The 25,421-nt window shown below is 36.0% G+C and overlaps 8 protein-coding genes across 11 annotated transcripts in view; 3 read left to right on the forward strand and 5 right to left on the reverse strand.

The window, feature by feature from the left end:
* The first annotated feature begins 448 nt into the window (after positions 1–448).
* LOC136419761 (vanin-like protein 1) lies at positions 449–4,346 on the forward strand. Its single transcript, XM_066406295.1, has 7 exons — positions 449–698; positions 761–871; positions 2,085–2,210; positions 2,264–2,615; positions 3,241–3,440; positions 3,500–3,711; positions 3,763–4,346. Exons 1-7 carry the CDS (start codon positions 642–644, stop codon positions 4,163–4,165), a joined length of 1,461 nt encoding a protein of 486 aa, XP_066262392.1. The 5' UTR covers positions 449–641; the 3' UTR covers positions 4,166–4,346.
* Positions 4,347–6,081: 1,735 nt separating this feature from the next.
* LOC136420131 (clavesin-2-like) lies at positions 6,082–10,496 on the reverse strand. Its single transcript, XM_066406927.1, has 6 exons — positions 10,347–10,496; positions 8,388–8,624; positions 8,078–8,277; positions 7,505–7,717; positions 7,330–7,446; positions 6,082–7,274 (listed from the first exon to the last, which is right to left on the reverse strand). Exons 2-6 carry the CDS (start codon positions 8,557–8,559, stop codon positions 7,020–7,022), a joined length of 957 nt encoding a protein of 318 aa, XP_066263024.1. The 5' UTR covers positions 8,560–8,624; positions 10,347–10,496; the 3' UTR covers positions 6,082–7,019.
* A 1,979-nt stretch (positions 10,497–12,475) lies between these two features.
* On the reverse strand, positions 12,476–15,095 carry Pngl (N-glycanase Pngl). The gene is made up of 10 exons (XM_066406539.1): positions 14,757–15,095; positions 14,591–14,704; positions 14,423–14,497; positions 14,199–14,364; positions 13,948–14,129; positions 13,713–13,895; positions 13,328–13,650; positions 12,983–13,278; positions 12,766–12,930; positions 12,476–12,710 (listed from the first exon to the last, which is right to left on the reverse strand). Exons 1-10 carry the CDS (start codon positions 14,970–14,972, stop codon positions 12,547–12,549), a joined length of 1,884 nt encoding a protein of 627 aa, XP_066262636.1. The 5' UTR covers positions 14,973–15,095; the 3' UTR covers positions 12,476–12,546.
* A 209-nt stretch (positions 15,096–15,304) lies between these two features.
* Positions 15,305–25,421, reverse strand: part of LOC136420134 (pyroglutamyl-peptidase 1) — a 63,613-nt gene continuing 53,496 nt past the window's right edge. The window contains exons 2-5 of one of the 2 annotated variants that reach the window (XM_066406930.1): positions 16,687–17,114; positions 15,998–16,201; positions 15,702–15,940; positions 15,305–15,642 (exon numbers count right to left, since the gene is read on the reverse strand). In XM_066406930.1, the coding sequence (XP_066263027.1) occupies positions 15,408–15,642; positions 15,702–15,940; positions 15,998–16,198 (675 nt within the window). In that variant the 5' untranslated portion in view covers positions 16,199–16,201; positions 16,687–17,114 and the 3' untranslated portion in view covers positions 15,305–15,407. Of the gene's footprint in view, positions 15,643–15,701; positions 15,941–15,997; positions 16,233–16,686; positions 17,115–25,421 lie in introns of both variants that reach the window. The other variant, XM_066406931.1, reaches the window with a different exon arrangement.
* Positions 16,349–18,013, forward strand: amx (almondex). Its single transcript, XM_066406929.1, has 4 exons — positions 16,349–16,511; positions 16,573–16,655; positions 17,215–17,358; positions 17,435–18,013. The coding sequence occupies exons 1-4, from the start codon at positions 16,436–16,438 to the stop codon at positions 17,837–17,839; spliced, it is 708 nt and encodes a 235-aa protein (XP_066263026.1). The 5' UTR covers positions 16,349–16,435; the 3' UTR covers positions 17,840–18,013.
* Positions 17,046–20,680, reverse strand: LOC136420124 (uncharacterized). Of its 3 annotated transcripts, none has more exons than XM_066406918.1 (3): positions 19,302–20,680; positions 18,829–19,229; positions 17,046–17,126 (listed from the first exon to the last, which is right to left on the reverse strand). In XM_066406918.1, exons 1-3 carry the CDS (start codon positions 20,536–20,538, stop codon positions 17,115–17,117), a joined length of 1,650 nt encoding a protein of 549 aa, XP_066263015.1. In that variant the 5' UTR covers positions 20,539–20,680; the 3' UTR covers positions 17,046–17,114. The 3 variants fall into 3 exon arrangements, with proteins under 3 accessions (XP_066263015.1, XP_066263014.1, XP_066263016.1); XM_066406917.1 differs by lacking the exon at positions 17,046–17,126 and adding an exon at positions 17,999–18,616; XM_066406919.1 differs by lacking the exon at positions 17,046–17,126 and adding an exon at positions 18,665–18,770.
* Positions 21,059–22,794, forward strand: Use1 (Vesicle transport protein Use1). Its single transcript, XM_066406932.1, has 4 exons — positions 21,059–21,372; positions 22,075–22,205; positions 22,258–22,572; positions 22,626–22,794. Exons 1-4 carry the CDS (start codon positions 21,224–21,226, stop codon positions 22,664–22,666), a joined length of 636 nt encoding a protein of 211 aa, XP_066263029.1. The 5' UTR covers positions 21,059–21,223; the 3' UTR covers positions 22,667–22,794.
* Positions 22,700–25,277, reverse strand: Grip75 (gamma-tubulin complex component 4). The gene is made up of 9 exons (XM_066406914.1): positions 25,169–25,277; positions 24,965–25,106; positions 24,579–24,906; positions 24,356–24,521; positions 24,000–24,302; positions 23,696–23,948; positions 23,465–23,645; positions 23,206–23,413; positions 22,700–23,154 (listed from the first exon to the last, which is right to left on the reverse strand). The coding sequence occupies exons 1-9, from the start codon at positions 25,235–25,237 to the stop codon at positions 22,804–22,806; spliced, it is 2,001 nt and encodes a 666-aa protein (XP_066263011.1). The 5' UTR covers positions 25,238–25,277; the 3' UTR covers positions 22,700–22,803.

Below are 25,421 nucleotides of genomic sequence, written 5' to 3' on the forward strand. Positions count from 1 at the left end.
CCACATAAATAAATATGTGATTAACATAACGTTATATCAATTTCAGTACTTATTTACATAACTTCGAAATGGAGTGCTGTAGGTGTAAATGTTGAGTTGGGAGAGCAGGAAAAGGAAAACATTGTTAAGAAAGGCGGGGCGTGAAGGGCTGAGATGAGAATGACTTAGTTGGTTTTTTTTAGATAAATTACGTTAATGTCGGTTTTTACCGGGCTAGTCATTAAATACTCTCACAATAAATTGTTCAGAAAACTATGACGTGTCGTATTTTACGAAATAGTATCTAATCTACATGAATGCTTCCAATGCTTGGGCGGGTTTATCAAGATGTTACTACCATGACTTAATCTTTTTTTACTTAAATAACCTTTTAAGGATGGATGAAATATGGAGTTTTAGAGATTTCCCCTCTAAAAGCAAATAAAAAAAAAAGTTCTCGCCTCTTAATTTCCTCACACTGGCCCCGAAATAACATTCAAATATTTGCACAATGCGTAATACCCACGAGAATTATTTCCTATCTAAAGTCAGCAAATATGAGAGGATTATCATAGATAAGGATTATTTTCTAATAATAATCGAATATTCGGTTTCACCTCTGTACGATAGCAATCGGTATAGGAACGCTCCCTTTTAGAATAATGTGGGTTAAAGGAATTGTTTTGTTGCTTTTAGGGTGCACCCAGTTGAGCCGAGGGGTAAGTCTTTAAATCACAATTAATTAGTTGATAAAAGATCAAACTATAAACGTAAATATTAGGACTATATTGCCGCAGTTGTCGAGTACAATTCGGCAACATCCAAAAATGGCGCCAATTGGACGATTGAAGAAAATGTGCATAATTACATCTACCAAATTCAGTCTGCCCATGTAAGCATAAGGTAATAGGTGTATCGATAGAAACTGAGTATTTTTTTGTGAAACTAAGTTTAATTAAAAACATAATTATTGGAAATGTTAATGCTCAAAATAATTTCCATTACTTCCCATTACATCTATAGTCTTTTGCCATTTATCGGATAGATGATGGATGCCCTCGCGATAGAAGCTTAGTCGTTTCGACGCAAAATAGTCATCGAGCCATTTTCGAACATCTTTAACTTTAGAGAACTGCTGGTCGGAAAGATAAGACTGCGTTGATCTAATTAAGTAGAAATCCGAAGGGGCCAATTCTGGAGAATACGCTGGATGCTGGAAAATTTCTCAGCTTAAGGAAAAGATGCGTTTTTGGACCGGTTTTGTTGCATGTGGACGAGCATAACCATGCAGCAATATCACTGTCCGACCTCCGTGACTAGCGCTTCTCTCAATTTGATCATTTAGACCTGAAAACGTTCAGTTGTAACAGCTCACTCCATTCCTATCTTACTAGACACATAATAAAACTTTCTTGGCATGAATATTCGATTTTGTAACTGATGTGAATGCCTGCCCAGATTAACCCATGCTTCTCTATACTTAGGATTGTCATACAGAAAATTCTTTCTTTAATGCCGAGAGTTCATGCAGATGTTAACTTCTCGATTTTTGTTGTCTTCGGTTAGCTCATCAACCCATTTTCCTTCCTTTTGAATCGTTCTCATTAGTGCAATCGAACTAAAATTGCTTATTGAGTTACTCCTCATTGATCTGGAAACTTTTTTTTTAGTTTAGCACGGATTTTCGTCCAGTAAAGTTCGATTATAAGTTCTGTACACCCGGAGGTGAAGGATTGTCTTCAGGACAAAAATTTCTCTCATGAAACTAGTTAATCCACCTCCTAACAGCTGAAGCGTCAACAGAATTAGCTCCCCAAGCTGAATTGATCATTTCTGTAGCTTCAGCAGCATTTTTGCTCAGATTAAATCTCTTAAATTTTGTCTCGAAACTTTCATCTCTTAATCAAGTTTCTTGCACTGAGTGACAGCTCGTGGGTAACTGTCACTTTTATCATATAAAGAGCAAAGACTAAGCCGGACATGCTCAGAATTACAGACCGATTTAATGCGTCTACGTATATTTTTTAATACTGCTAACATCAGTACTCAGTTTTTTTTATACACTTACAAATATCTAAGCATTAGATGTAAATGATAATTTTCAGAATATGGGAGCTCAAATAATAGTTTTTCCTGAATATGGTTTGAGCGGTGTGGTTGAAGATCCAGAGAATTACTCCATTGCCATTCCTGAAGTTGAAACCGCTTTGTATGCTAGTAATGACTTTAGTGTAAGTTTCCAATCCATTTTCGCCTTCAATGTTCAACGATAATGTTCCTTAAGCCTCTGCTAAGCCTCTCAAATGCGGCAATAGAGAACAAGATCTACGTGGTAGCCAATTTCCTGGAACGAGCACTTGACACCTCAAACAGCACAGTGTTCTACAGCACTACTATAGTGTTCTCAATTACTGGTAGCTTAATCGCCAAATATCGCAAGATCAACCTTTACAACGAAACTAACTTGACCCCTGGAAGTGACCCGGTCACCTTCACTACAGAATTTGGTACCTTTGGGCTAATAACTAGCATGGATATCCTCTACTTGCATCCATCGAAGAGCATGTTTAGCAATGTCAACGTCACCGACGTTATTTATGTCGCTGCTTGGACTTCTTATATACCGTTTTATATGTGTAAGTATAATTTACTTATGATAACACATCACGTGTTCCGATTTCGAAGTAGTTAAGTTCAAATTTTAAGTTTGATTACGTGCTTAAAAGTATGAAGGAGGTTTATGACGCCACACAAGTATTTATGTGGCAATTATGTACGCTGAGTATCTAATTACTCTTTGGCCTTCCTAGAAACTTTACTTAAGTGCAACTTTTAGAACGACCCTCGTAGCCGTGACTAACGTATAGACGTAATTTTGAAATTAACGTCAGTGTGGTGGATTCAACGTAACACAGTGGGAGGAAATGTCTATTTTATAAGAGTAAATTAATTCTTTGTCACTTTTATGTAATAGAATTCAGCCCACTGCGGCAACAAGCCACTGCGGCAATCTCAGGAAGACATAGGACCGAGTCCGGGGGTAAACGGTCTTGGATTGATTTTACGGTACTTAAATACAAATTTCTTCAAATTATAAAAAACCTTTACCCCTCAGGAGACATTAAATGAGTGGCATAATTTTCAGAACCAGCAACTTTCGATAACATTTCTCACATTTTGATTTTTCCTTGTTTGCTGGTTTTACGCATGATCTTCATGGAATTACATATTCCACCATTGAAGAAAAATTCCATTTCTCAGCTTTGGAGGTTCAAGTGGGTTACGCCCTGGCCAATAAAGTGAATTTACTAGCCTCCAACATTAACAACCCGGTCAACGGTAGAGGCGGTAGTTCCATCGTGAGCAGTGACGGTACTGTGCTCAGGAAAGTATTGACCGATAAGTCTGCAACCACTTTCATGTATGCGAATGTCCAAACACAGTCTGCAAACAAAAATTTTGTAAGAAAAAGTGGGTGTATAACCGGATTAATCCTTATCAAAAGTTGATTGATTTTTAGGCCCTCCGAGGTTTCGACATTTTCGACGATGAGACACGCGAAGTGTTGTCTAACTACAAGAATTTGAACGATTTTAACTACGATGCCTATACCTTTCGTTCCTTAAATCTCTCCTCCGAAAACATCACAGATGAGATTTGCTCTGGAGATTTTTGCTGTAGTTTCAACATTTTGGCTTATGCGAACGAGACGAATGCTTCAGAAGTCTACAAGTTGGTGCTGATTTTTAAGTAATTTTTCCACGTTATCCTTTCTCTCCACAGATTAGTGGCCTACGAGGGAAAAACTCCATTGTACAACCAACAAGTAGACATCAAGTTCTGCGCTGTAGTTGCCTGTTTATATGAGAATGACATCTCCTCTTGCGGCGTCCGCCCCCCCAGCTCCTATACCACAGTTTTCCGCCATATTACTGTTTGGGGCGTCTGGAAGTCTGGCCCTGAAGACTTCTACCGACCGGTCAGTTTGAAAGGCAATCTGGACTCTGTCTACAACGTCACTTACCTGGAAAGCAGGAGGAACGAGGATCTGGCTATTAGCTACAATATTACAGCTCCTCACAGCAACGTGGTGCTCTTCGGGTTGTTTGTGAGGAGCGGGGTAGAGGCATTGAGTATCAGCTTGAGCTTCGTAGCCTTTTTTGTAATCCTTCAAGGGGTTTTTTAGTCGGGTTGGTGGTTTACGGAATGAGAAAAGTGGTGGCTGTTACTTACAGTCTATCAGGCGTTTTGCGGTAGATTAATTTTCAGTTTAATATTGTGTTCTTTCGAATTAATATTAAACCTTGCTCTCAGGTTCTGAACTAAATCGAATTTGGATCAACATTTTTTACAATAGATCGACGTTTGGCAATAAAATTTTTCCATTTTTGTAGGTCTTTTTTTACTTAAATCCAAAAAATATACAGTGTGTAACATATCGTCATAGAGATATTTCAGGGGGTGATAATACTCTGCAAAGTAATAAAAAAAATGCTAATAGACCCGTGGTCAAAAACGCATCATTTTCGATATACAGGATGACAAAGTTTAACATATTTTCTCACATTTTGCGTTTTTCAGACGTTTTTTTTATTATTTTCTAGAGTACTACCGCCCCTTGAAATACTCCATGATGATATGTTATACCCAATATAAAATATATGTATATGTCGGAGATTTATTAGTTTTTAAGTTCTGTAGATGTAATATTAGAAAAGACAATAAGATGAAGGGCACGCTGACAGCCTTCTTAAGAAAAAGCATTGTCGAGCGAGGTCACTAATACCACGACGCTCTTAAGTGGCCATGTGTGCTAATTATTTGGGTGACACTAAATTTGGTAAAATTGGTTCCTTTGTAATAGGGACTAGCAGGTACTTTTCCCACGGTTCTGAAGGACTCACCAGAACTGAAAAAGTTAAGATAACAGGGACAAAGAACTGGCAGTTAATAGATTGACGAGCAGAATAGCGGTCGTGGGGTAATGAATTCGCTAGTCTCTCTTTTCATTCTTTGACTTTTAAAGAGATACCTTTCCTCCAAAATGGAAAACGCATCAAACGCTATTCCGACATATATACAGTATGTCCACAGATAGAGGGCCCAAGAGGACAAATGGACAAAAAATGTCGTTTTTCGACAAAAGATCGTTCTTGATAAAAGTCTCTGCTTCTCGAAAAAATACGATTTAGGAAGATAACTTTGAACTTTTTTATACAGGGTGTCCAAAAAGTACGAACACATGAAATACTATCAAGAATAAACTAGCTTTATTTCTCATTTTGGAGCAAAATGGTAATTAAAAAACAGATTTCCAATCCTATCCAAAGTTTAGATACAAAATTTCACTATTCCAAAATAGTTTATAAGTAATTCAAAATAAAAGTTAGTAGATATTACTTATTCAAACACACCTCCCCCGTATTCGACGCATTTCTCAAACTGCTGTCTAATGTGATTATAACTTCTTCTTATCTCCTCAAGTGAAATCATTTGAACTGACTCTAAAATTCTCTGTTTTAAAATATCGATATTATTATCAATGGGTTGCTGAAACGTTAATTGCTTCAAACGGCCCCAAAGATATGTGTTAGAAATAGTGAGGTCAGGACTTCTTGCAGGCCACAAAAAAATTATTTTTCAAAACGAGATTATTAATTAATATTGTGACATTTGTTGTCATGCTTGTTGCAAATACGTGAAATGAGGTGAAAAAGGTAAAATTAGAAATTGGTTGAATTTTAAAAGAAAAATAAAACATGGAATACTCAGTTAAAATTTTGTCTGTAAACTTTGGATAGGATTTGAAATCTGTTTTTTATTTACCATTTTGCTCCAAAATGAGAAATAAAGGTAGTTTACTCTTGATAATATTTCATGTGTTCGTAGTTTTTGGGCACCCTGTATAAAAAAGTTCAAAAGTATCTTCGTAAATCGTATTTTTTCGAGAAGCAGAAACTTTTATCAAGAATGACTTTTTGTCGAAAGACGACATTTTTTGTCCATTTGTCCTCTTCGGCCCTCTATCTGTGGACATACTGTATATTTTGCTCCCTGTATAGAAGTATCAAGGCATATCGAAAAATCTGCATACGGGGTGAATTAAAAAACTTTCAATCGATTTTATTATTATTATCAAATACAGATGCGACAGTTAAACAGTAACATAAATTATTAAAACTCCAATAATAAGCTGATTATAAACAAATTAAATTACAATAATAATAGCTAAAAACTGACTATACAACGTGTTGGTAACTAAATTCCACCGGACAAACAGAAAAAACAATTATAGCAATAACAAATAACTAGTAAAATAACGTTTAACAAGGTAAACTATCACAAAACTGAGTGGAGTGCCGCTTCTTGTGGGAAAATGTGAGGAGTGCAACAACAAAAATATAAAAAATGTTTTTTTAATATTGATAATGAAGTATTTTTCTTAGATACTCATCTACAGGGCGGATCTTAAATAGGAGTTTTCCTTTTAACACGATATAGACCTCAAAAAACTAAGTAAAATTTTTTGTAATGTTTTTCCAACATCTCAAAAAAGACGGAAATATGTGCGCATGAAAAAAACTTAAAAAAATACAGGACTTTTTAAATAACCAATTTTCTAATATATGAATAGATAGCAATGGATCAGTAAAATGACCCTCGAGATCACCAGACCTAAATCCATTGATCCACGATTTTTATCTGTGAGGTTATATGAAAAGTTTGGTGTTTACAACTGAAATTAATACGGTGGTAGAGTTATGTGAATGGACAGAAAATGCCGCAGAAATAAGTCGAGGAAAAAATCTCTTCTAATAGCACGTAGAGAGTCATAGATAATATGAGCGACAATTTCGTACACCTTTTGTAGCCAATCCCGAAATGAATAATAATAAAATGTTTTATTATTTATAAAAACTTTCATACTCGTATATTTCGGTGGTTTTGGGGATTTCGAAGAAATGTAACATAGAGATTTTATTTAATTTTTTTAGGCCTATGCCGTGTTAAAAGGAAAACCCCTATATATATATATATATTTAATCAACAGTAAGGCGTTTAAAAGACCCATCAATCCCAATTCCCAGCTCCTCGTTCATTTCCGACACGAGGGGGCACGTTTTCTCATCTATCTCTATGTACATGTCATCTAAACTCAGAATAGACTCGCGTTTCTCCTTTAAAAGCACCTTAAACTTTTGCACCATTTCACTCAACGGCACTACCCCTCCATACTCTTTGGGCAACATCTTCTTGTCCACCTTCTCATGCAGTTCCTCTACAGATTTATACATCTGCGAAATATCGATTCGAATTACTCCCAAAATCAGAAAAGCCAAAACCACTTACGAAAATCCTGTTTTTGAGCTTCTCATTCAGCAACCCTATAGCAAACTCAATGAGTTTAATAGCACTGGCCGAAATGTTCAAAAAGTGGTTCGCCTTGTGTCTCATAGGGGTGGTGTTCTATGTCATAACGTATAACTTAGAAGGAAATTTCGCTTGAATCGTTGCTTAAACGCACCTGTATGCACCTAAGAATGTTCCGAACATCCGTCAGGCTCCACAAGGAAATGTGCGCCATCTGGAACCCGCTTTCATCATTGATGTAGGTGTACCCGTTGATTTGGTTCACCTCATCGTCCATCAGAGCTTCGGTGACCAAACTGTGGACGCGGACCATGTCAGCTGATGTGTATTTGTGAGGGTCGAATTTGCCTGCACAACTGAACAATACCTGAAAAATGAAACGAGTTTACAGACGTCCACCCGCCATGAAGAAATGTGTGATTGGTTGCGAGACAATGCTCCAGCGAGTTGGGGCGAACTTGAAGCGGAAATCAAAGATATTTAACTGATAACATAAAGTTGCTAAGAGTTCCGAGAAGGGGGAAAGGGCTCCAAGTCACTAAAATTTTGGCAATTTTTAGCAAAAAATCTTTAAGAAATTTTGGATTTGGAACGTAGTTGTCAATATTTTTACATTGCAGCTATAGGCAAGCGCGCGCAATTGTTTCACAAAGCTGCGTTTGAAACTCACTTCTCAAACCACTTTTTCAGGGCAAATTCCTAAAGATCTTTTTTGTGATACACTCACCAGTCTTCCATTATCCCTCTCCAACAACGGTACCAAATACCCAGCCTCAATAATCTCTTTCAAGTCCTTATCTTCGGGGTCCAAATTCCGGAACCATTGAGGGTACAACTGCCGTATGGTAAGATACCTCTCTAACATTTCACAAGATTGCGGAACGCTGAATTTTTTGGTTCTAAGGAATCTCAACAAGAATGGCGCATCTGAAATTATATATTTATGGTCTAGATCTCAACAATAGCGTGTCATCTCATGAACCGGAGAAAGCTTCGGTGAAATCTACAAAAACACTTATGAATCATAAAAAACGTACCTGTTCTACATTTTTTAATATTCGGATGTTTGTTGATCCATTCTCTGAATTGTTCCAGGGATTGTTCTCTGATATTGTCGTCTTCTCTGAGCTCTTCCAAGGCCTTTTTCTTCTCTTCTTCAGGCAGGGTGCAGATGTATTGCTCACACTCTTGGTAACCTCCCACTCCCATTTTGCCGTTAGTATTAATGTAGTATTTACTAAAGGTCCTAAGATTAGTTTTCTCTACAGCTAAATCTGAAAAATAATGGTAATTGCAGAAACGAATGCGTTGGTTTGAGCGGTAGTAAACTCTTTAGAATTGTTTTGTTCGCTTTGGGCGCACTAATGTCATATAAATTGCTTAATGATTCCATACATAGACTCCGGAACAAGCAATAATCGATACAACGTGATTTTCTTTTCGACTATGTGTTTCGCGATGTAATAACCATAATTACGAGGCATCTAATTTGAATGTGGCAATAGCTAAAGCATTGAGAAACACGGTGAAATTCTCTTTCATTTGAATTACTGCAGTGGCAAGTTTGATTCAAATTTTAGGAAGACACTTTTTTGAGATCAATAGAGCGGACAAAACATAAGACATTTTGGACGCCATCTTTGGTCCTAAATAAAATCAAAAACCTGTATAGAAGTGCCCTAATGTTCCAACTCATTTTTGGTCTTAGTCCGGCATCTTTTTGTGTTTGCGGACGCCACCTTTGGCATCTTCAACAGACATTTTTGACCCTCATTTTAGAGCCTTTTAGAATACGCATTTTTTAAGGAAATCCCTAAGATTTGCTTCTGCTGTCTGATTGCCAAAATGGCTAAGTGAGCTAGCAGTTGTTTTTGGCTTTAGAAACAACTGACTGACGGGTATGACAAAGGGGCCAAAATGGCGAAATCCACTGGCAGATGTTTTTGTTATTGGAATCCACCATTTTGAAATCTGGAAACAACAAAATGTTGGATGTTTGCTATAAAAAGAGCGATTAATACGTGAAAATCGTCAATTTGGGGGATGCAACGGGGACACTTGGTTTAGAAAGATTCACGAAAAAGGCAAACCCGCTTTGAGTAGTCTCGGAACGGCACGTTACGGGCATTACGGGACTATTTGCAGAGGCAACTTTTCGTGCGGAACTAAACTAAAGCACATAAGTACCTTTTTTTCAAGTTTGCAGCAGCTGCGTTCAGCAGCATTGGCCACAACTCTAGACCTGCAATTCAGCTGTTCATGATCTCGAAAGGCCAATGTTAAGGTTGCCAAGACCGCTACTCGGTCCCGATGAGAAAGTGACTCCGAATAAGAAACGAAGAAAGTAAAATGCTTTCTTCACGTTCGGTTTCTTCACCACTTTGTTTCGCCTTCCTTCTAGGTACCGCTGAAGGAGTCGCGCAATTGTGGTTTTTAGGTAGGTATCCGCGATGACCCAGTTATTGAAGTTTCTTGTTCCGGCGCTCTTGCGGTCATTATTCATTTTGCAGATGGACGATGGCAATGATAGTCAGTGGCGTCGTTAGGATTTTATAATAGCAGGAAGTAATTTCTGGTTATTGTTTGGTGAGCAATAACAAAGCGCAGTTAGTGCGTGCGATATGGTAATAGCGACCTCATTGTTTCGGCAGCAATTCGGCTTTTTGTCGCAGGACGTGAGGCAAGAACCGAAAATTAGGAACAAACGTTAGGAACTTTCTCTTTGATGGTTACGGGGAAAATCGAACCCTTCGAGTGAGCGCTTAATGAGGTGTCTCGAACGAAACCCTACGTTAGCCCTTTCACGGACCAAAACGCCGGTTTTGAAGATCTGAGTATATTTATGAGCCTCTGTTACTATTGACGAGAACGCGCCCCCAATTAACCTCAGGACTTCGCTGCGATCCCCTTCGGGGGCTGCAGGAATTTGATCGCTCGCGCACCTTCCGAGGACCACGCAATGGAGAATTTTAATGGAAATTTGACTGAAAACTTACCTTAAATTATCGCCGAAAATTCGCGTCTCTACACACCGCGACGCGGAACAACTGCGAATGTTGCACTGAATCGGCAGTGCAACCGTTTATCTTGAAAAAGTTAAACTTTCTCCTAACCCACTTTACGCTCAAAGAAATTTTCGTAATGAGACTCGCCAAGCAAAACCTTATTGGTGGTTCTGCGGGTTTCGGAAGGTACCATGTTGCCATGGTTCTCTAACCATTTGGATGAGTTTATGGGGGAGGGGGGTGAGCTTAGGAGTAAGTTTAGAAAAGTCAGGGAGTCCATTTAGGGTCCAACATCGCCCCATGAAAACTCTGTTTAGAAAAATTTTTTTGGGGGAAGTACTTACTCACATCAAGGTCAATCCACAAGCTCTAAATTGATTAATTAATATGTCGCTTGCGTATTAATAATTCGATTGTGAACAATAGCGCGAAGTCTCATATCGCAACTCTTCGTGAAGTAGATGAAAGTTGGCACATTCTGGTACACAGAAAGAGTTAGAAAATTAATGATGTTCGCCTTGCAAAATCATACGACTAATTTGGTCTTCAACGGATGGTTAATCACGGTTTTTGTGCACGCGATATGATTTTGAAATCGGCCATTTAGCATTAAAATCCCGAGTGATTGATGAAGAAATACAAGTCCGCGTGAATTGGTCTTTTGTTGTTGGTTATCAGTGGTTCATCCTCTATAGAAATAAAGGGTTAATTTACGATTGCTTTATTAGGCGCGAGATGATTTTATGCGCGATGCAAATAGAGTGCAGAAGCCCAGAAAAGTCAACGCTCTATTCGATTTATTGCAGATATAAGAATTTTCTTATTCTTCACTCTTTAATACTTCCCTGAGGATCTCTATTATTGATTAATAAAAGCATTAAACGCATTTAAAAAAGTCGAAAACTCAATCTGGTTTCAACATAAGAATCCAGGAGCGTCCCTAAAAGAGTTTAAGAATCCCAAAAACACAGTCAAAACTGGTATGGCGAGCTTTGCGACTTTTCCTTTTCTTCTTTTTGCTGCACTACTAAAAACTTCCACTTTAAATTAACCATTAATTACTAAGTAGATTTTAAAATTTGGAAATGCGCTTCTTGGTACGCCACTGAAGCCACACTGGCTGTTTTCTAATAAAAAAAATCAAAATTTCGATTTTCTCGAAATAACTGAAAAACCGAAGAGAATTTTGTAGATCTGTTTGCATCCTGAAAGTAGTCCATTGAATGCGCAACATTTCTCCCACGTAACCAAGCAGTACCGGCCTTATAGCGAGACAACGGACTTTCCTGATCGACGATTTTTCATGGGAGTATAGAGACGGTGATTAAAAATTTCGCCCAGGACGCCAGTCTTACTAACAGCGGCCCTACAACTAAGTCTATATCTATAACCATTTACGAGATCCTCATGGCAGACATCCCTATTTTGGGAACGCTGTGTATATTATTTCGTTTCAAGTATCGATTTTTAGGCCTATGAGCTGTACCTTTACAAAAAACCGGCTATAAACATTTTTATAGGTTTGGAAGCGATATCAGTTCTTAAATGATTCAGTCCAATACTGTCGCGACGACAAACGGATGTTTGTACTACGAAATAAAATAATACTCGGGACCTCTTTGTGGGTGTTGCTAATGTGATTCTGGCTCATGCTCTTATTGCTCGAAAGCGCGTTCCTCCATCAAAGATAAATAGAAGATCTCTATCCATGCTCTCTTACATTACGTAAATCGAGGTTTAATGTGAGGAAGTGCGATAGGATGTAGGGGCTAGGGTCTTGCAATAAGGGAGTACCCGAAATGAAGGCACGCCTTTGGATGATTCCACGCCCAAGATGAGGCGCTAGGAATAAAAGATTAGGGTAAAATTAGTTTGTGGTTTAAATTTAAAAGGGAAAGTGTTAACTGATGTGTTTTGCTGGAAGCTTGAAAGGATGTGTCAACTCGTCAATTCAGTATTAGGGAGTCTCTCTCACTCTCTAAGAGTCTTAAAATAGACACGATCTGCCTATTCATTGCCTCCGTATCATCCAACTAGATCTGAAAATCGCATTCGTGACTCTTTCAACTTGACTTTAATAAAACAAACCATTAATTAAATCAAAATAAAATCATATTACATAAATATCAATCTATCAATATTTTCAATATGCATTTAGCCATAAATTATCAACACTATTTGCCACATTTCATTAAAAAGTGAACGCAATTGCAAATGGAAACTTATCAGATTCCAAGGGCTGTCTAAACAATTGAGCGTGTTGCCACGCAATATCTCCTTGACCCCCAGATAAAGTGGCTTTCACCCACAATTCAGTTTGGCCGGCAAAATTATCGGTTTTATATACACTGGCGTCTGGAAAAAGGTAAAATGATTCGCAATAATAATTTCTGCATTTTGCAAAACTTACCTGTGTTTATGTTCTCGACACGGCCATCACACCCTAACTGAGCCTTTATACATGCATCTGCATACATTGCGCAACAGAATCTGACGGCCACTCGTTTTAATTTCTTGGAAGAATTTGCTGGAAATCGGAACTTCCATGTTATAGTCCCCTGCTCAGAGCTATTTTCTAAAAGTATATTTTTCAATTTAAGGATAAATAAAATTTGGAAATATTCTACCATTTCTGGCTAAATACACCTGCTTCCAATCATCTTCGACTTTTCTAAAGATGTTTTGATGGAAGTAACAGCCAGAGGCCCAGCCTTCTTTGCTATCCTTTAGCTCATTTCCAGAAACAAGTTCATAACAATCATTTGAAGAGGAGTAGCGCACGGTTGCACGATGCATTGACAAATAAGCTGCAGGATCAATTTTCCATACAAAACCTTTAGGTGGCTCTTCAATTTCTCCTCGCGAAACACGCCAGGAAATATCTCCAGATTGGCGTCCTTTCTCGTCTTCGATCCCAGGTTTCCTTAAAATTGTCTTTAAACCCCTAAACCGTCACGCTGCAGTAACAATACTTTTCAGTTAAAAATTGCACAAGCTCCATCAAATTCCTTCGGGTCAAGTACTTTCGCCTTGTCTCTGAAAATTTCACCTGTCGTCTTTGTCTCAAATCCTCCAAGACCCTGATTATCTCATCTTCCTTACAAGCGGTCCTTCGCTTCAAAGTCTCTTTAAAATTACTGGTGTATCTCCATGTGACATCTTGAACTTCCTCATTAGAATATGCAATTACATAACTGATTTGCTTCTTCCATCCACACTCATAAATCAAAGGTTGATCGCACATATTTTCGCATGAATCACAGTGCAACCACCTTTCCTGGCCAATAGAATAGACCTGAAATTGTTGTTAGGCATAATTCATTGTGGAATTTTGTCAGTTACTATAAGAGATAATACTTCAGTCCAAACATGGTCAGTTTCATCAAAGACTATACGCGCATCCCATCCCATGCTTCGACAAAATAATGTGAAAACATTAGCCCATTCCCCACATCTTCCCCGCCGTGTCTCTAGTAAAATATTTAAGTCTTCATAGCGGGCAAACGGAGTGAATTGATGGCAAAAAGCACATCGATGCAGCTGCAATTATAACTGTTAATTTTTTATAGTTTTTCTAAGGGAGCAAACTAACCTCGACCCTATTTGTGTATTGCAAGTAGGATTTTTCATGAGTGTAGTGCGAAAATTTAGTTTCACGATTGCAAAAATCACAAAGAGGGCTAGAGACCCAGGTGAAGAAAGATTTTTTAAACCATTCAAGTAATTCCAAAATCAGCATATCTTGGATCAAAATTTCAGACATATTTAGTTTGTCTAAAAGTAAATGTAATGAACCACAATCAAAAACTTAATATAGAGGAATTTATGTCCAAGACAACTTACTAATTTTTATGTGCCGCTGGAATTCTCGTAATCTGTTTTGTGCCTTATATTCTAATGTTGCAACTGGTATCAAATTTTTAGCTCTTTCCAATATATTTTCATCTGCATACCTAAGGCAACTATGGAATATCATTTCAATTCTAGCAAAAAATGGATGTGTATATTTCTATACAAAATAAGTCATTAATTAACATAATAAAGACATCTCAATTCAATTAACTCACTGCTGACAAAACTGGTAAAACTATTGGTTTGATCACAGATAGTGGTTTGAGTTTATTGATCATCAATGATGACACCTAAAGATTAAGATAACCATTTTTGTAAAAACTGATGGCCGAATAAATTGTTAAGTCCACTAACTTGATTTCTAGCATCAAAATGAACTCTACCTGTGTTCCTGAAGCCTCTACATTCACTGACTCTTTCCACACTAATAACATATCTCTCAATTCAGTAAGCAAACTTAAATTACAATTCTGAGGGAGAAAGTAGTATTCTGGTTGCTAAAATATATTAAACATACTTCTCCAATGCTTAAAAATATATCTTAAGTACCTCCAAACATCCCATGAATCTTAAACAAAAGGTGCCCAAAGAAGACTGTAGTATAAACCTTGTAATGACTGGGTCTGACTTGTTGAAGGTCCGGAACATTGGGTCGTTGGGATTTTTCAATACATTTTCAATTCTGTTTAGGATTAAAGTTATAATTTCAAGGGATTCTTTTATCGGTGCCTTATTGAGTAGGTCAACGAGAGCTTCATAAGACATTTTGAGGGTGATATTGCCAATAAGGTAAAAGTAAGAAGGTTAAATGGTAAAAGGTAAGGGTACTACAAATTCGGTTAGTCAAATAATTGATCTAGATAGATGTTTTCAGTGATAAAATTGATAAAATTCATGACGAGACATTACAAAAATTGGTTTTGACATATTTACTATTATTATTGTGAGGTTATGAGCAGCTGTCAGATAATTTTTTTTTATAATTGGATAAGCGCTTACGTTTAGAATTGGTACTCATTACGTAAAGAATGTAAAAATTAAGAAGAGTTTTTCGTTTTTCTAAAAAATATTTTATTATTTTAATTAATGTTTTATATTAATTGATTTTAAGTCTTAATGATTTTATTCATTATTTTCCTGCTACTAAACAGTGTCTAATTGTCTTTAAATACTTTTTGGTTAAAATAAATGCAAATAAAATTAAAACACTGCAGCTCTTCCATTTTTATAAACTTTCGCTGCACTAGTTTGGAACTCAATTGAGTATTTCTGTTCTTCCTCCTCGATGAGTTCAAGAGCGCATCTTATTATTTCCTCTAAAGCAAAAGTAAGTTGGCTCTTGCTAAAAGGTTGATCAAGTGGAGGTACATGGACAAATAGCGTCCTTTTACTGTTCACGTTCAACGAGACGTAATAAATAAATTCGCATAAATATCTAAAAATATATATATAAAAAGAAGTTTAAGGAAATAAGTAGAAATGTAAACTAAATACCTTCCGGAATTACACGACAATGAAGCTTTTAATAGAGGATTTTGATTGAGTCTGTTACAAATTACTTCAGTGGATAATCCAGTTTTAATACAGTCCTCACTATTTCTTTTACCGCAGCAAGCCTGGCCAGATTGAGGACAAGCCTCACTCACGTCCTGTTTTATATAGCCAGTTCTATTAGCACATGTCTCCAGTTGTATTTCTGTACTTAGTGAGCTTACTCCTACATGAATTACTAACTAAAATTAGGCTATATAGATTCGTATTTAGATATATCAATTTTAATTTAGACATACCTTGGGATTATATTGCTCCCACAAAAGAGGTACATTTTTCTCGACGTATTTGTATTCAACAGGAATTTGATTTTTGATGATATTGAAGCTCTCGATTTTGTCAGGAAGGGCCGAAACTGCCTCCCAGCTTGCATTTATTTTGTGAACTCCAAACGAACCGAAGCCCGTCACAAGAATGTTGTTATTAGTAGTTTCGCTCATTTTCTATTAAAATTATTTTTCTCAGTGTGGTTATCTAAGAAGAATCTTTAATGTGGTTAGAACCGATTAGAGCAATAAGAGTAATTAGATCTCAAAAGCAGTTAATCAGCTGTTCCCTGTCATTGTCAATCAAAATAAGATGAAACAAAACAAACATGGCGGCCTATTAATCAAATGAGCTTGAAAAATAATAAAATAATGTGGGTTTTTCTCAAAAATTCCTGATTTATCCTCAAAATGAGATGCATACACATTAACATAAGGCAAGCCGTATTCGTCCTACTTACTTTCCTGGCCAACAACATACAAACGGGTATAAGACACACGCAAAAATGTTTTGCAGACTTGCCCAACATGAAATTTGTGTTTTTCAGCGGATAACAGCATTAAATCATTTGCAGGAGAGACGAAAGGAAACACGAATATTTCGGATGAAACTAAAGATATTGGTAAACAGGTGAGTATAAAAATAAAAGTTCTATATTTACCTTTTTATCAGTATTTTGAGGAATTTATTTAGAGGTCACACAACTCAACCTAATGCAAACTTTTTAATGAAATAATTGCGGTTAGACCGTTAGATTTTTCGACAATTTTAAATTTATGTTTACCAACGTCTTGTAATGATAAGATAAGGGAATTGATTGATACACAACTGAGATTTAAGTCTTCAAAGGGTTTTACAACATCTTAATTTAAATTTAAAATATGCAAGTGAAAAATTCCTAGAACAGACATTAATTGCTTGCACAAATACCCCTGTGGCTACATATTAAAAATAGAAGTCAATGTCCACCAGAAGTCAATGTACATAAGTGTTTCATGATTATTGATTGTAATGACTTGAGCCAAATTTCTTTGGTCAATATTTTGATGACAAGAACAGCTTGATAGTTAATTCTATATTTTACTTGAACTACTCTTCATTCTTTGTAACTTGAACTGTATCAGTTATTGTTTTTAACCTTTATGAGACATCTTTGTCTACCAAAAATTGCCTTAATTATCCATCACAGAGTGATACAGTTCTGAAATGTCCCACAAATACTGAATGCAAGGACCTCCCCATGCAATGTCTTGAATGTGATTTAAATGAAACATGCGTTTATGGCCGGGAAATGTCCACAAAGTGCCGAGTGAGGTCCCAAGTGAAATGTCAAGTAAGTTTTAAACCAATTAATACTAATTCATTTTTCAAGTAAAATTTAAAATCTTTCATTTTGGTATATTTTCCAGGGTCCTAATAAAGACCTCACCAAAAAATACTTGTGCAGATACTGCTACCAAACTGAACACTGGGAGCACAGCTGCGAACTGAAAGCCACATGTGACTCTGTGGCCTCTCCAAGAGACATATACATAACCAATTGTACTGTGAATGGTGATGTTTTGTGTTTAGGGCAACGAACGTTCAATAAAAGAGTCAAGTGCAGCTGGACAAGGGGTTGTAGATGGTATACTGCCCTAGCTTTAAGTATAACGCTGGGTGGGTTGGGGGCGGATCGGTTTTATTTGGGGCACTGGCAGGAGGGGATTGGAAAATTGTTTAGTTTTGGAGGATTAGGCGTGTGGACCATCATAGATGTGATATTGATTTCTTTGCATTATTTAGGACCTGCAGATGGGTCTCTTTATTTATGAGTGTTTAAAGGAGGCAAGCTTCTGGTCTTCTGTAACATGGGAGAAGCTTATTTTGAGGATTTTTTATTATCTGATACTCAGCGGAATAGTAATTAAAAGTTCTAGTAGTTAAGTTAATTATTGTTTATTTGTTAGGCACATTGAAATAAATACATTGATTGTTACAAAATAAAAGTTTCTATTGGCGGATTAAAAAAGAACTGAATAGCCCATAAAATAACCCATTGCAAGGTGAGCTACAACAAAAAGTTAATTACTGTAGGGAGTTAATAAATTGAAGATAGTAGGTAACTTCCATTGCTTGATATTTTAACATACATTATTTATTTGTCATCAATACTACAATGTTTTAAAATCACTTTTTCATGTAGCTGCTTTATCACTTAAAGCTATTCTTATTCTCAACAAGAAGACTGTTGTCTTGAGCAAATTTTTGGAATGAAACAATTCAATTCTTAAGAAAATTAACTGAGAAAACTCAAGTTAAAAAAGGAACTTTTAAGGCCTGAAAAAATCAGAAAAGATCCGAGAAATGTTACAAATATGACTTTATAAAAATATCAATTTCTTTTGAAATAATTTTGATTTAAACGTGAGCCAAAAAAACGCCAATTGTGTATAATCTAATGACGATTCGAAAATAACATATCTTATATTTTTTCTTAAAATGTAAACAATTAACTATAGAAACAAAAGTTAACAAACTAAGGAAATTTCTTCTTCCAAAATCTGTTGCATCTCTACGCTGGTGTAGTCGACAATGTCTCGCTCCTCTATCTGTAAATATATAAACAAGAATCACACATCTATCATCACTTCCTTGGTACATCCATCACTTCTTTGGTACAATTTAATATTACAAACATACCTCCTAAGGCCACAACACTTACACTCTTGTATCCCCCCCCTTAATATTTTAACACAACTAAACCTGTAAAACACCCCATTTATATTTACACCCTAAAAAAATCAACACAATCCCAACTCACCACAATTAAACCCTCATCGCATCTATCCAGAATTCTTAATTTCAACTTCATCAAGCCTGAAGGTACATTATCCGTATTTTTAAGACAAGTATATTGATCTAATACTTCAATATTCACAGTTTTGTAAATCTTCTTCTGAAACCCTGCGATTCCTATTATATTAATGAAAGGCACTTGGCACCCCACTTCATATTTGTCTATCCCATTTTGGACTGCTATGGATTTTAAATTGTCTACTATGGTTTGCAGTGTAGGCCTCTTGGCAAGTTGTATGTTTTGGTTGTATGCAGATGATGAAGTTTGTTGCGGACGCAAGTTTAATTGGTAAAATAGCTCAGGGTCTTCATAGTAGATGCATGTTAGTAAGAGGTTTAGGCTCTCAATACAAGTTACTTGATTACCTGCCAAGTACAGTGAGATAGTTGATAGAAAATAATACAATAGTGTTTTTCTTTGTTGAGCAAATGACTTACCCCAAATACCTTTAGCGACTTCAGCAGTCAAAACCTCCCTAATTAAATCACGAGCCTTATACTGCATCATCCACAGATATAAAATCATTTGTACTAAAGAACCTTGATCATTCACAAACTCCCCTGCCTGAATTCTAACTCTAATATGGGACATTATAACGTTATCTACATCCTCTTGGGACAATTTATAGCCCAAATTACTTAAAGCCCATAGAAGCCTCTTTATATCCTTAGTTCTTGGTTGGTCTATTAAGTATGTATTTTTACTGGTAAATGTCGAGTTTTTTAGTTGCTCCAAACACCTTGAAGTTAGGGTATTTAATACATTCTCATCGTAGAACAAAAAATCTGCATATAAGGCTAAAATGTGGCACATGGCACTGAATGAATAATACTGTAAGGTTTCATTGAAAAACATGGTGCATGTTATGGTGTTCAGAATGTCTTCATCTTGGTACCGATTGTGTCTTAAAGTTTTAAGGAAGGTGACGAACACTGCAGCGTCATTTAGTAAGTTCAAGTTGTTGTTTATATATGACTTAATCCTATCTAGAAGCAGGAAGTTTTTTATTTTTGTACTGGTTTTAAAGGTAGAATTGCAAATAATGCATAAGTTTTCTCTTGTTAGATTATCAATGGTCTCTTTGGTAAATAATTTAATGCATTGTCTAATCATGTCTTGAGCTACATGGTTTTTCTTTAACAGTCCAATATAGAACATTAAATGAACCAACTTTTCTTTATTAAGATGATTCTTTTGGTTGGTTAACAGTTTTAATCCTAATAGGAAGTAGTTGCTTTTGCTAACCTTATGTCCAATTATATTAGTAAAAGCATTCAATAAGTTGAAATGGTCTTCAATTGTAAACTCATTAATTCTGCTACAACATCCAGAGTCAAGTGTTCGAAACATATCTTCAATTTCATATTTATTGCTTACTAAATTGCCATCACCTAAGGCGTTTATCATAGCGGATATTATAGAAGGGTCTGCAGTCTTAACATCCAGTCTCTGAGACTTAAAATTTGCAATTAAATTCACTTTATCCAAAGGGATTGCTTGGTGAGGAATTTTATTAGATCCCATGTAAACAAGAAATCTTCCAGTGAGCGTATCTTCAGTGAGGGGCTGCACATGATCCCCAGTGAAAGCCCGGACGTAGTGTCTCACCTCTGAATGAAGGAATCTCCACTTTCTGGGGTGTTTTGGTATTGACTTTCTTAATAATTTAAGCATTGTTTAAACAGTATATGACAATGAGCATCATAAAGCTAATGATTGTTTATTGGCGATAATTGTAAAATGACGGAACACAAACATAACAGTTGAACAAAATAGCTGTTGTAAATTAGATTAGTGATCAGTTTAATTAATTACATTGAAATTATTTTTGGATATTTTAAATGTTTTGAGGTTAGGTCATAATTCTGTTATGTCACATGATCAACGCATAGGAGATTTTTTAATAAAGTATTTTGCTCTTTCTCTGATACAGGCTCATTATTAATGTAATAGTTATTCTCCTTGTTTGCGTGTTTACATGAAAAGCTACGTTGATAGATAACATTTGGTTTTGACATTTTGCGTGATTTACGGTTTTTGTTCGACAATGACAGACGTCAGACAACTCGGTAATTTACTACTATTCTTTACTCTTTTATAACATTAGATAAAGAAATAAATGTGTTCCAAGTGCTCAGATTCGTTTTCTAAAATGTTCTTGACCTTTGAAATTATTTTTTAACAATTTTTGTACAGTATTAAATTTCATCAATGTTTTCGCAAATAATTAAAATACACGTCAGAAACATTCCCTTTATTGCTTAGGAGTATTTCCTTGCATTATCATTTCTATCATTCAATTTTCATGAGAGTTTAAGTCAATTTTCGTGCGAGAAAGAAAGAGGCCAATTGCCAACAAATGGTGGGACTTTCTAGGCAAGAAATCAACTTAAGGCGGTTGCTGGCAAAATGCGAGCTTATGTGCAAGAATCAGAAGGAAGATGAAAGATTCGAGAAATATGTGAATACCTTAGAAGATATGTTGCAGGAAGTTAAGAAACATTCCAAGTAAGTTTAATTTGTGTTTGGCAAAGGGTGACCTCATAAAACTTTCTTTCCCAATTAACTGATAATGCGACTCCAAAGCTCTCACAAATTTTGCAGGAGCTGAAAGATCATATTAAATTGGAAATACAGGCTCGTCATTGTTCCTTAGAAAGTATGTTAAATTGTCCCCAAACAAAAGACAAGTTAAGCATGAACTGTTTGACACTTTTACTGTTACAGATGAATATATTCATGGTACTACCATAAAATGCTCTAAAATGCTTCTGAAGCTTTTTGAGAGAGAAAAATATTTTGTTTCTAGAATGAGCTATAGTCAGTATTAATGTTTCCCTTTATTGACAGCAAAGCCAAATACCTACCAGCAGTTGTCATATGTCTTGACCCTAAATCATTGTGTTATGCATCCTACATTTTTCCATTTTGGTTTGCTTGGGGTAAATTATTACAAAAAACTTAAAAATAACTTATATTTTTTTATAACTTAATATTTTGTAAGTACTATAGAGGACAGACTGTAATCTGTTAAATTTTCAAAAATATATGGCAGAGTGAAAGGGTGAAATAAATTATTGTTTCTTTGGTTTAATGAATTTGTCCTCATTTTGTTTCCCTGGCAAAATTGTAACTCCCCTAATTTCCTTCAGAACTGTAGTTTTTTAGGCCCTTCAAGCCATTCTCTCACTCATTCATGTGACCTTTTAGTACCTCTGTAGAATCCATAAAAACCTACCAAAAACGAATAATGGGCATAAAGACAACATTAGGGATAACCTCTATAAGCAAATATGAATTTAACGATCCACTTTTGATGAGAGAAAGCCTGCTTGGGAATGGTAAGACCAATATCATAAACTGCAAAATTAAATAATAATGACAACATATTAGGGGTTAGACATCGCAACATTGCCCAAGGTGTAAACGAGACTGGAGACTTGGATCAAGTGCTCAAATACCAAGAAGATTTGCAAAGTAAAATTGCTGAGGAAATGCTTCAGTTCACTAAAACTTTGAAGGAGCAGTCTCAAGTGGCGAATAAAATAATAAAAAACGATACAGAAGTTGTCAGCAATTCCAGTCAGCTAACTGATAAGAATTTTTCCAAGTTGATGGTTGAATCTAGCAAATTAGCTGAGCATTCAAAAAGAGCATGGAAATGCTGGATGTGGATGATGTTGGTTATTGTTTTAGTCATTTTTATCAGTGAGTATGTTCTTCTTTCATGTAGAAATGTACTATCTTTAGGCTTTTTTTAGATATGGTGTTGTTCATGAAAGTAATGAAGAAAAGCAAGTAATGTGTGTTAGGCATAATTAAAATTTTTTTGTGGTATTTATTCTATTTATTTTAATAACATTTATACACCTCATTACGATGTAAAGCTCTTAAGTAATATATCTAACTGATGATTTCAGTTGCAAAAAAACGGCATTATTAACTGATCTTAAACGCCTCCGTGAGATTCAAATCAGTTTTATTCCTGCTAAAATACTTATTGAAGTCCAAGTGTAGAACTAGCTGTAACAGGTGATTCCCCCTAACTTTGCCATGCAGACTATAAAGAAGCACCAATAAAGTGTCGATTATAATATCAGTCCTTTTCTGGAAGATATCAAATTCCTCCAAATCCGGCTCAGTTAATTCGGCTTCCCAGCTCTTCGCTGAGAGGCAAAATTCGTCGCACAATTTCAGTAACCTTGTAATGATATTGTATACCTTACTGGGGGGGTTATGTTGCAACGTTGGCATTTGATACAGCCTGTGTTTGTGTCCACTTTCTTGAGGCTAAAACTCACTTTTGAAAGGAATTGAAAGGATAATTTCATCTCAACGGACCTCATCTAGGGAGAGCAGGAAACTTTCAGTTAAAAGGTTGACCACAAACTCATGGTGAATTTTAATAACGTCTTCAAGCTCATTGGCGCTCTCTACTGCTTTCATGAGAATAGAAAACTTGGCCTCTATCACGTTAACTTGTATATAATACTGTAGATTGTCAACCAAGAATAAAAGGTTTTGGCGCAGCATCCAAACCCGTCGATCTCTGCAAAAGCACATTAAAATACCCGCTAAAATATGAAATTTGGCACGTTACATCTTATGTTGACTGAATGTATGATAAGTCCAAAGTTTGAACAAATTTATTTGAGTCTTTTTTAAGCGTAACAGAAAACTGAAGAGCTTGTTGTAGAACCCTATAACTTCAGGATGGAAGATTATATGCAGTGGCCACTGCATTTCAAAGTTCAAATGCAGGCTTTGCCATAGTTTTGTCCCTAAAATCCTGAGATTATGCAAGGATATATAGCCAAAACCAACTGCTTACTAGAAATTTGGCCGCCAGGGCAAGTTAGCTCAAACCTTATGTAGCTCTTATCGTTTTCCCCGTATATCTTGCGGGCAGTTTCATGGAAAAGGGTGTTAATTTGCTGCAACAGTGAGTCTGAAGGAACGTCCTTTATGTTGTTCACTGCAAGAAACTGTTGAAACAACTCCCCTCTGCCTAAAGCATAATACTCTCTAATCAGCTTTAGATGCTCAACTAAGTTGCCCTCTTTGAGCATCACAGACCATAAATACTGTAATACATTCTAAGTAGTTTGGAAAATAACTTTCAATCTCAAAAATACCTTGGTCAGTTTACTTCTGCACTCCTCAGTAACAGATCTAAATTCCCCAGCACTTAAACTTTGATCTCCAACAGAGCGGATTTTATTGTAATACTCAATTTCCTTCCCCTCCCAAATATCCCTTCGAAAATTGGTCTGATAATCTCCAGTATATTCCATCCTCTTAGGGTCATTTCGCAGTATCCAAACAATGCGACCCATAAATAAGATACTTTCGGCAGAATCTTGACTGATAAATTTAGGAACCATATCCCAGTTTATATAGAATTTTCGCACTATTGGTGGTCTCTTGATTTTGTTTACCTACAAAATCTGGAAAATGTATTCATGATTTGATAGAGAATACTATATATTACCGAAGGTACAGCAGTCCTTTCACTCATTTGTTCTGGATACAAAAAGTTTTCATCCGCAACCTTTCCATCACAAATGAAAAACTCATTATAAGGATCTACCAAGTCTCCACATATGACCCAGTTGCAAAGATGTTGGTAGAATACTGTATTAATTGCCTTTAGGATACTGTATTGAGAAACTTTTACCTACTAACAAAGTGCATTTGTCCTTATAACAACTTACATAGAAGCAGCTTTTTCCAACTGAACAATTCCACAAGCAATGTATTTTTGCAAACCACTCATCAACAGGCACCCATATAAATTCTCCGACTGAATTTTGAAGATCATTGATTTAAGAACAGTGAACAAGCCCTTGTATTTATCCACAGCACTCAGAACATAGCTGAGAGATAACTGCGGATATTCCAAAAATGTATTTTCAAGCCTAATAATCTCCTTGCGATAATCCTCCAGGGCATCTTGCACCCCATTACAGAAAGCTTTCAAATATAGGCCATTTTGAATTTTTGTATTGAGATCCTCTTCAGTTGAGCGAGGATTGTTAATGGCTGTAAATGATGTGACACCAAGAGAATTGAAGTCAGAGTAATGAAGTTGTGATAATACCACTTAAAATGCTGTTTTCACTGAGAATTTCATTGGTAAAAGAGGTGATTTTGTGGTAATTGGATCCTATTTGAATTATACTTTGTAGAAGTGTTTCTTCCGCCGGGTGTAGGAATTGCGGTAATTCAAAGTGATGAGTCCACTGAAATGGTTTTTAAGAGATAGGGGGCTTAAGGAAAATCAACAACCGTTCTATAAACTTACGTCATTATCATCTGAAATTACGCCATTACCAGGATTATTCCACAAATTGAATAGGAGCTCATGAATCATATTAAAAAATATTTAAAATTGTAATTTAAATTTAAAATTTTGTGGTAAAGATATTTGAATCCACATATTTCTATTCATTCTTTACATTGTTGATATAGGAACAGCTGATTATGACAAGTAACGACTATGAGTGTCTAATAAATTCAGAGTGGTTTAGACCGGAGCAAGTTCTGTCTGCTTTTAT

The sequence above is a fragment of the Euwallacea similis genome, chromosome 3 (assembly GCF_039881205.1).
Source record: "Euwallacea similis isolate ESF13 chromosome 3, ESF131.1, whole genome shotgun sequence".
Taxonomy (NCBI): domain Eukaryota; kingdom Metazoa; phylum Arthropoda; class Insecta; order Coleoptera; family Curculionidae; genus Euwallacea; species Euwallacea similis.

Coding starts and splice junctions, on each gene's coding strand:
- LOC136419761 (XM_066406295.1), top strand. CDS start 642: ATGTGGGTTAAAGGAATTGTTTTGTTGCTTTTAGGGTGCACCCAGTTG. Junction 699..760: donor GCACCCAGTTGAGCCGAGGG/GTAAGTCTTTAA, acceptor CGTAAATATTAG/GACTATATTGCCGCAGTTGT. Junction 2,211..2,263: donor ATGCTAGTAATGACTTTAGT/GTAAGTTTCCAA, acceptor ATGTTCCTTAAG/CCTCTGCTAAGCCTCTCAAA.
- LOC136420131 (XM_066406927.1), bottom strand. CDS start 8,559: ATGGGAGTGGGAGGTTACCAAGAGTGTGAGCAATACATCTGCACCCTG. Junction 8,278..8,387: donor TATTAAAAAATGTAGAACAG/GTACGTTTTTTA, acceptor ATATAATTTCAG/ATGCGCCATTCTTGTTGAGA. Junction 7,447..7,504: donor ACATTCTTAGGTGCATACAG/GTGCGTTTAAGC, acceptor GTTATGACATAG/AACACCACCCCTATGAGACA.
- Pngl (XM_066406539.1), bottom strand. CDS start 14,972: ATGTCTTATGAAGCTCTCGTTGACCTACTCAATAAGGCACCGATAAAA. Junction 14,705..14,756: donor GATTCATGGGATGTTTGGAG/GTACTTAAGATA, acceptor AATATATTTTAG/CAACCAGAATACTACTTTCT. Junction 12,711..12,765: donor TGTCGAGAACATAAACACAG/GTAAGTTTTGCA, acceptor ACCTTTTTCCAG/ACGCCAGTGTATATAAAACC.
- amx (XM_066406929.1), top strand. CDS start 16,436: ATGAGATGCATACACATTAACATAAGGCAAGCCGTATTCGTCCTACTT. Junction 16,512..16,572: donor GGCCAACAACATACAAACGG/GTATAAGACACA, acceptor TGTGTTTTTCAG/CGGATAACAGCATTAAATCA. Junction 17,359..17,434: donor GGTCCCAAGTGAAATGTCAA/GTAAGTTTTAAA, acceptor TATATTTTCCAG/GGTCCTAATAAAGACCTCAC.
- LOC136420124 (XM_066406917.1), bottom strand. CDS start 20,538: ATGCTTAAATTATTAAGAAAGTCAATACCAAAACACCCCAGAAAGTGG. Junction 19,230..19,301: donor AGTCGCTAAAGGTATTTGGG/GTAAGTCATTTG, acceptor TGTACTTGGCAG/GTAATCAAGTAACTTGTATT. Junction 18,617..18,828: donor GCGATGAGGGTTTAATTGTG/GTGAGTTGGGAT, acceptor ATATATTTACAG/ATAGAGGAGCGAGACATTGT.
- Use1 (XM_066406932.1), top strand. CDS start 21,224: ATGGTGGGACTTTCTAGGCAAGAAATCAACTTAAGGCGGTTGCTGGCA. Junction 22,206..22,257: donor AGAAAGCCTGCTTGGGAATG/GTAAGACCAATA, acceptor ACAACATATTAG/GGGTTAGACATCGCAACATT. Junction 22,573..22,625: donor TGTTTTAGTCATTTTTATCA/GTGAGTATGTTC, acceptor GGCTTTTTTTAG/ATATGGTGTTGTTCATGAAA.
- Grip75 (XM_066406914.1), bottom strand. CDS start 25,237: ATGATTCATGAGCTCCTATTCAATTTGTGGAATAATCCTGGTAATGGC. Junction 24,907..24,964: donor TGAAAACAGCATTTTAAGTG/GTATTATCACAA, acceptor CATCATTTACAG/CCATTAACAATCCTCGCTCA. Junction 23,949..23,999: donor GCAGAAGTAAACTGACCAAG/GTATTTTTGAGA, acceptor AATGTATTACAG/TATTTATGGTCTGTGATGCT.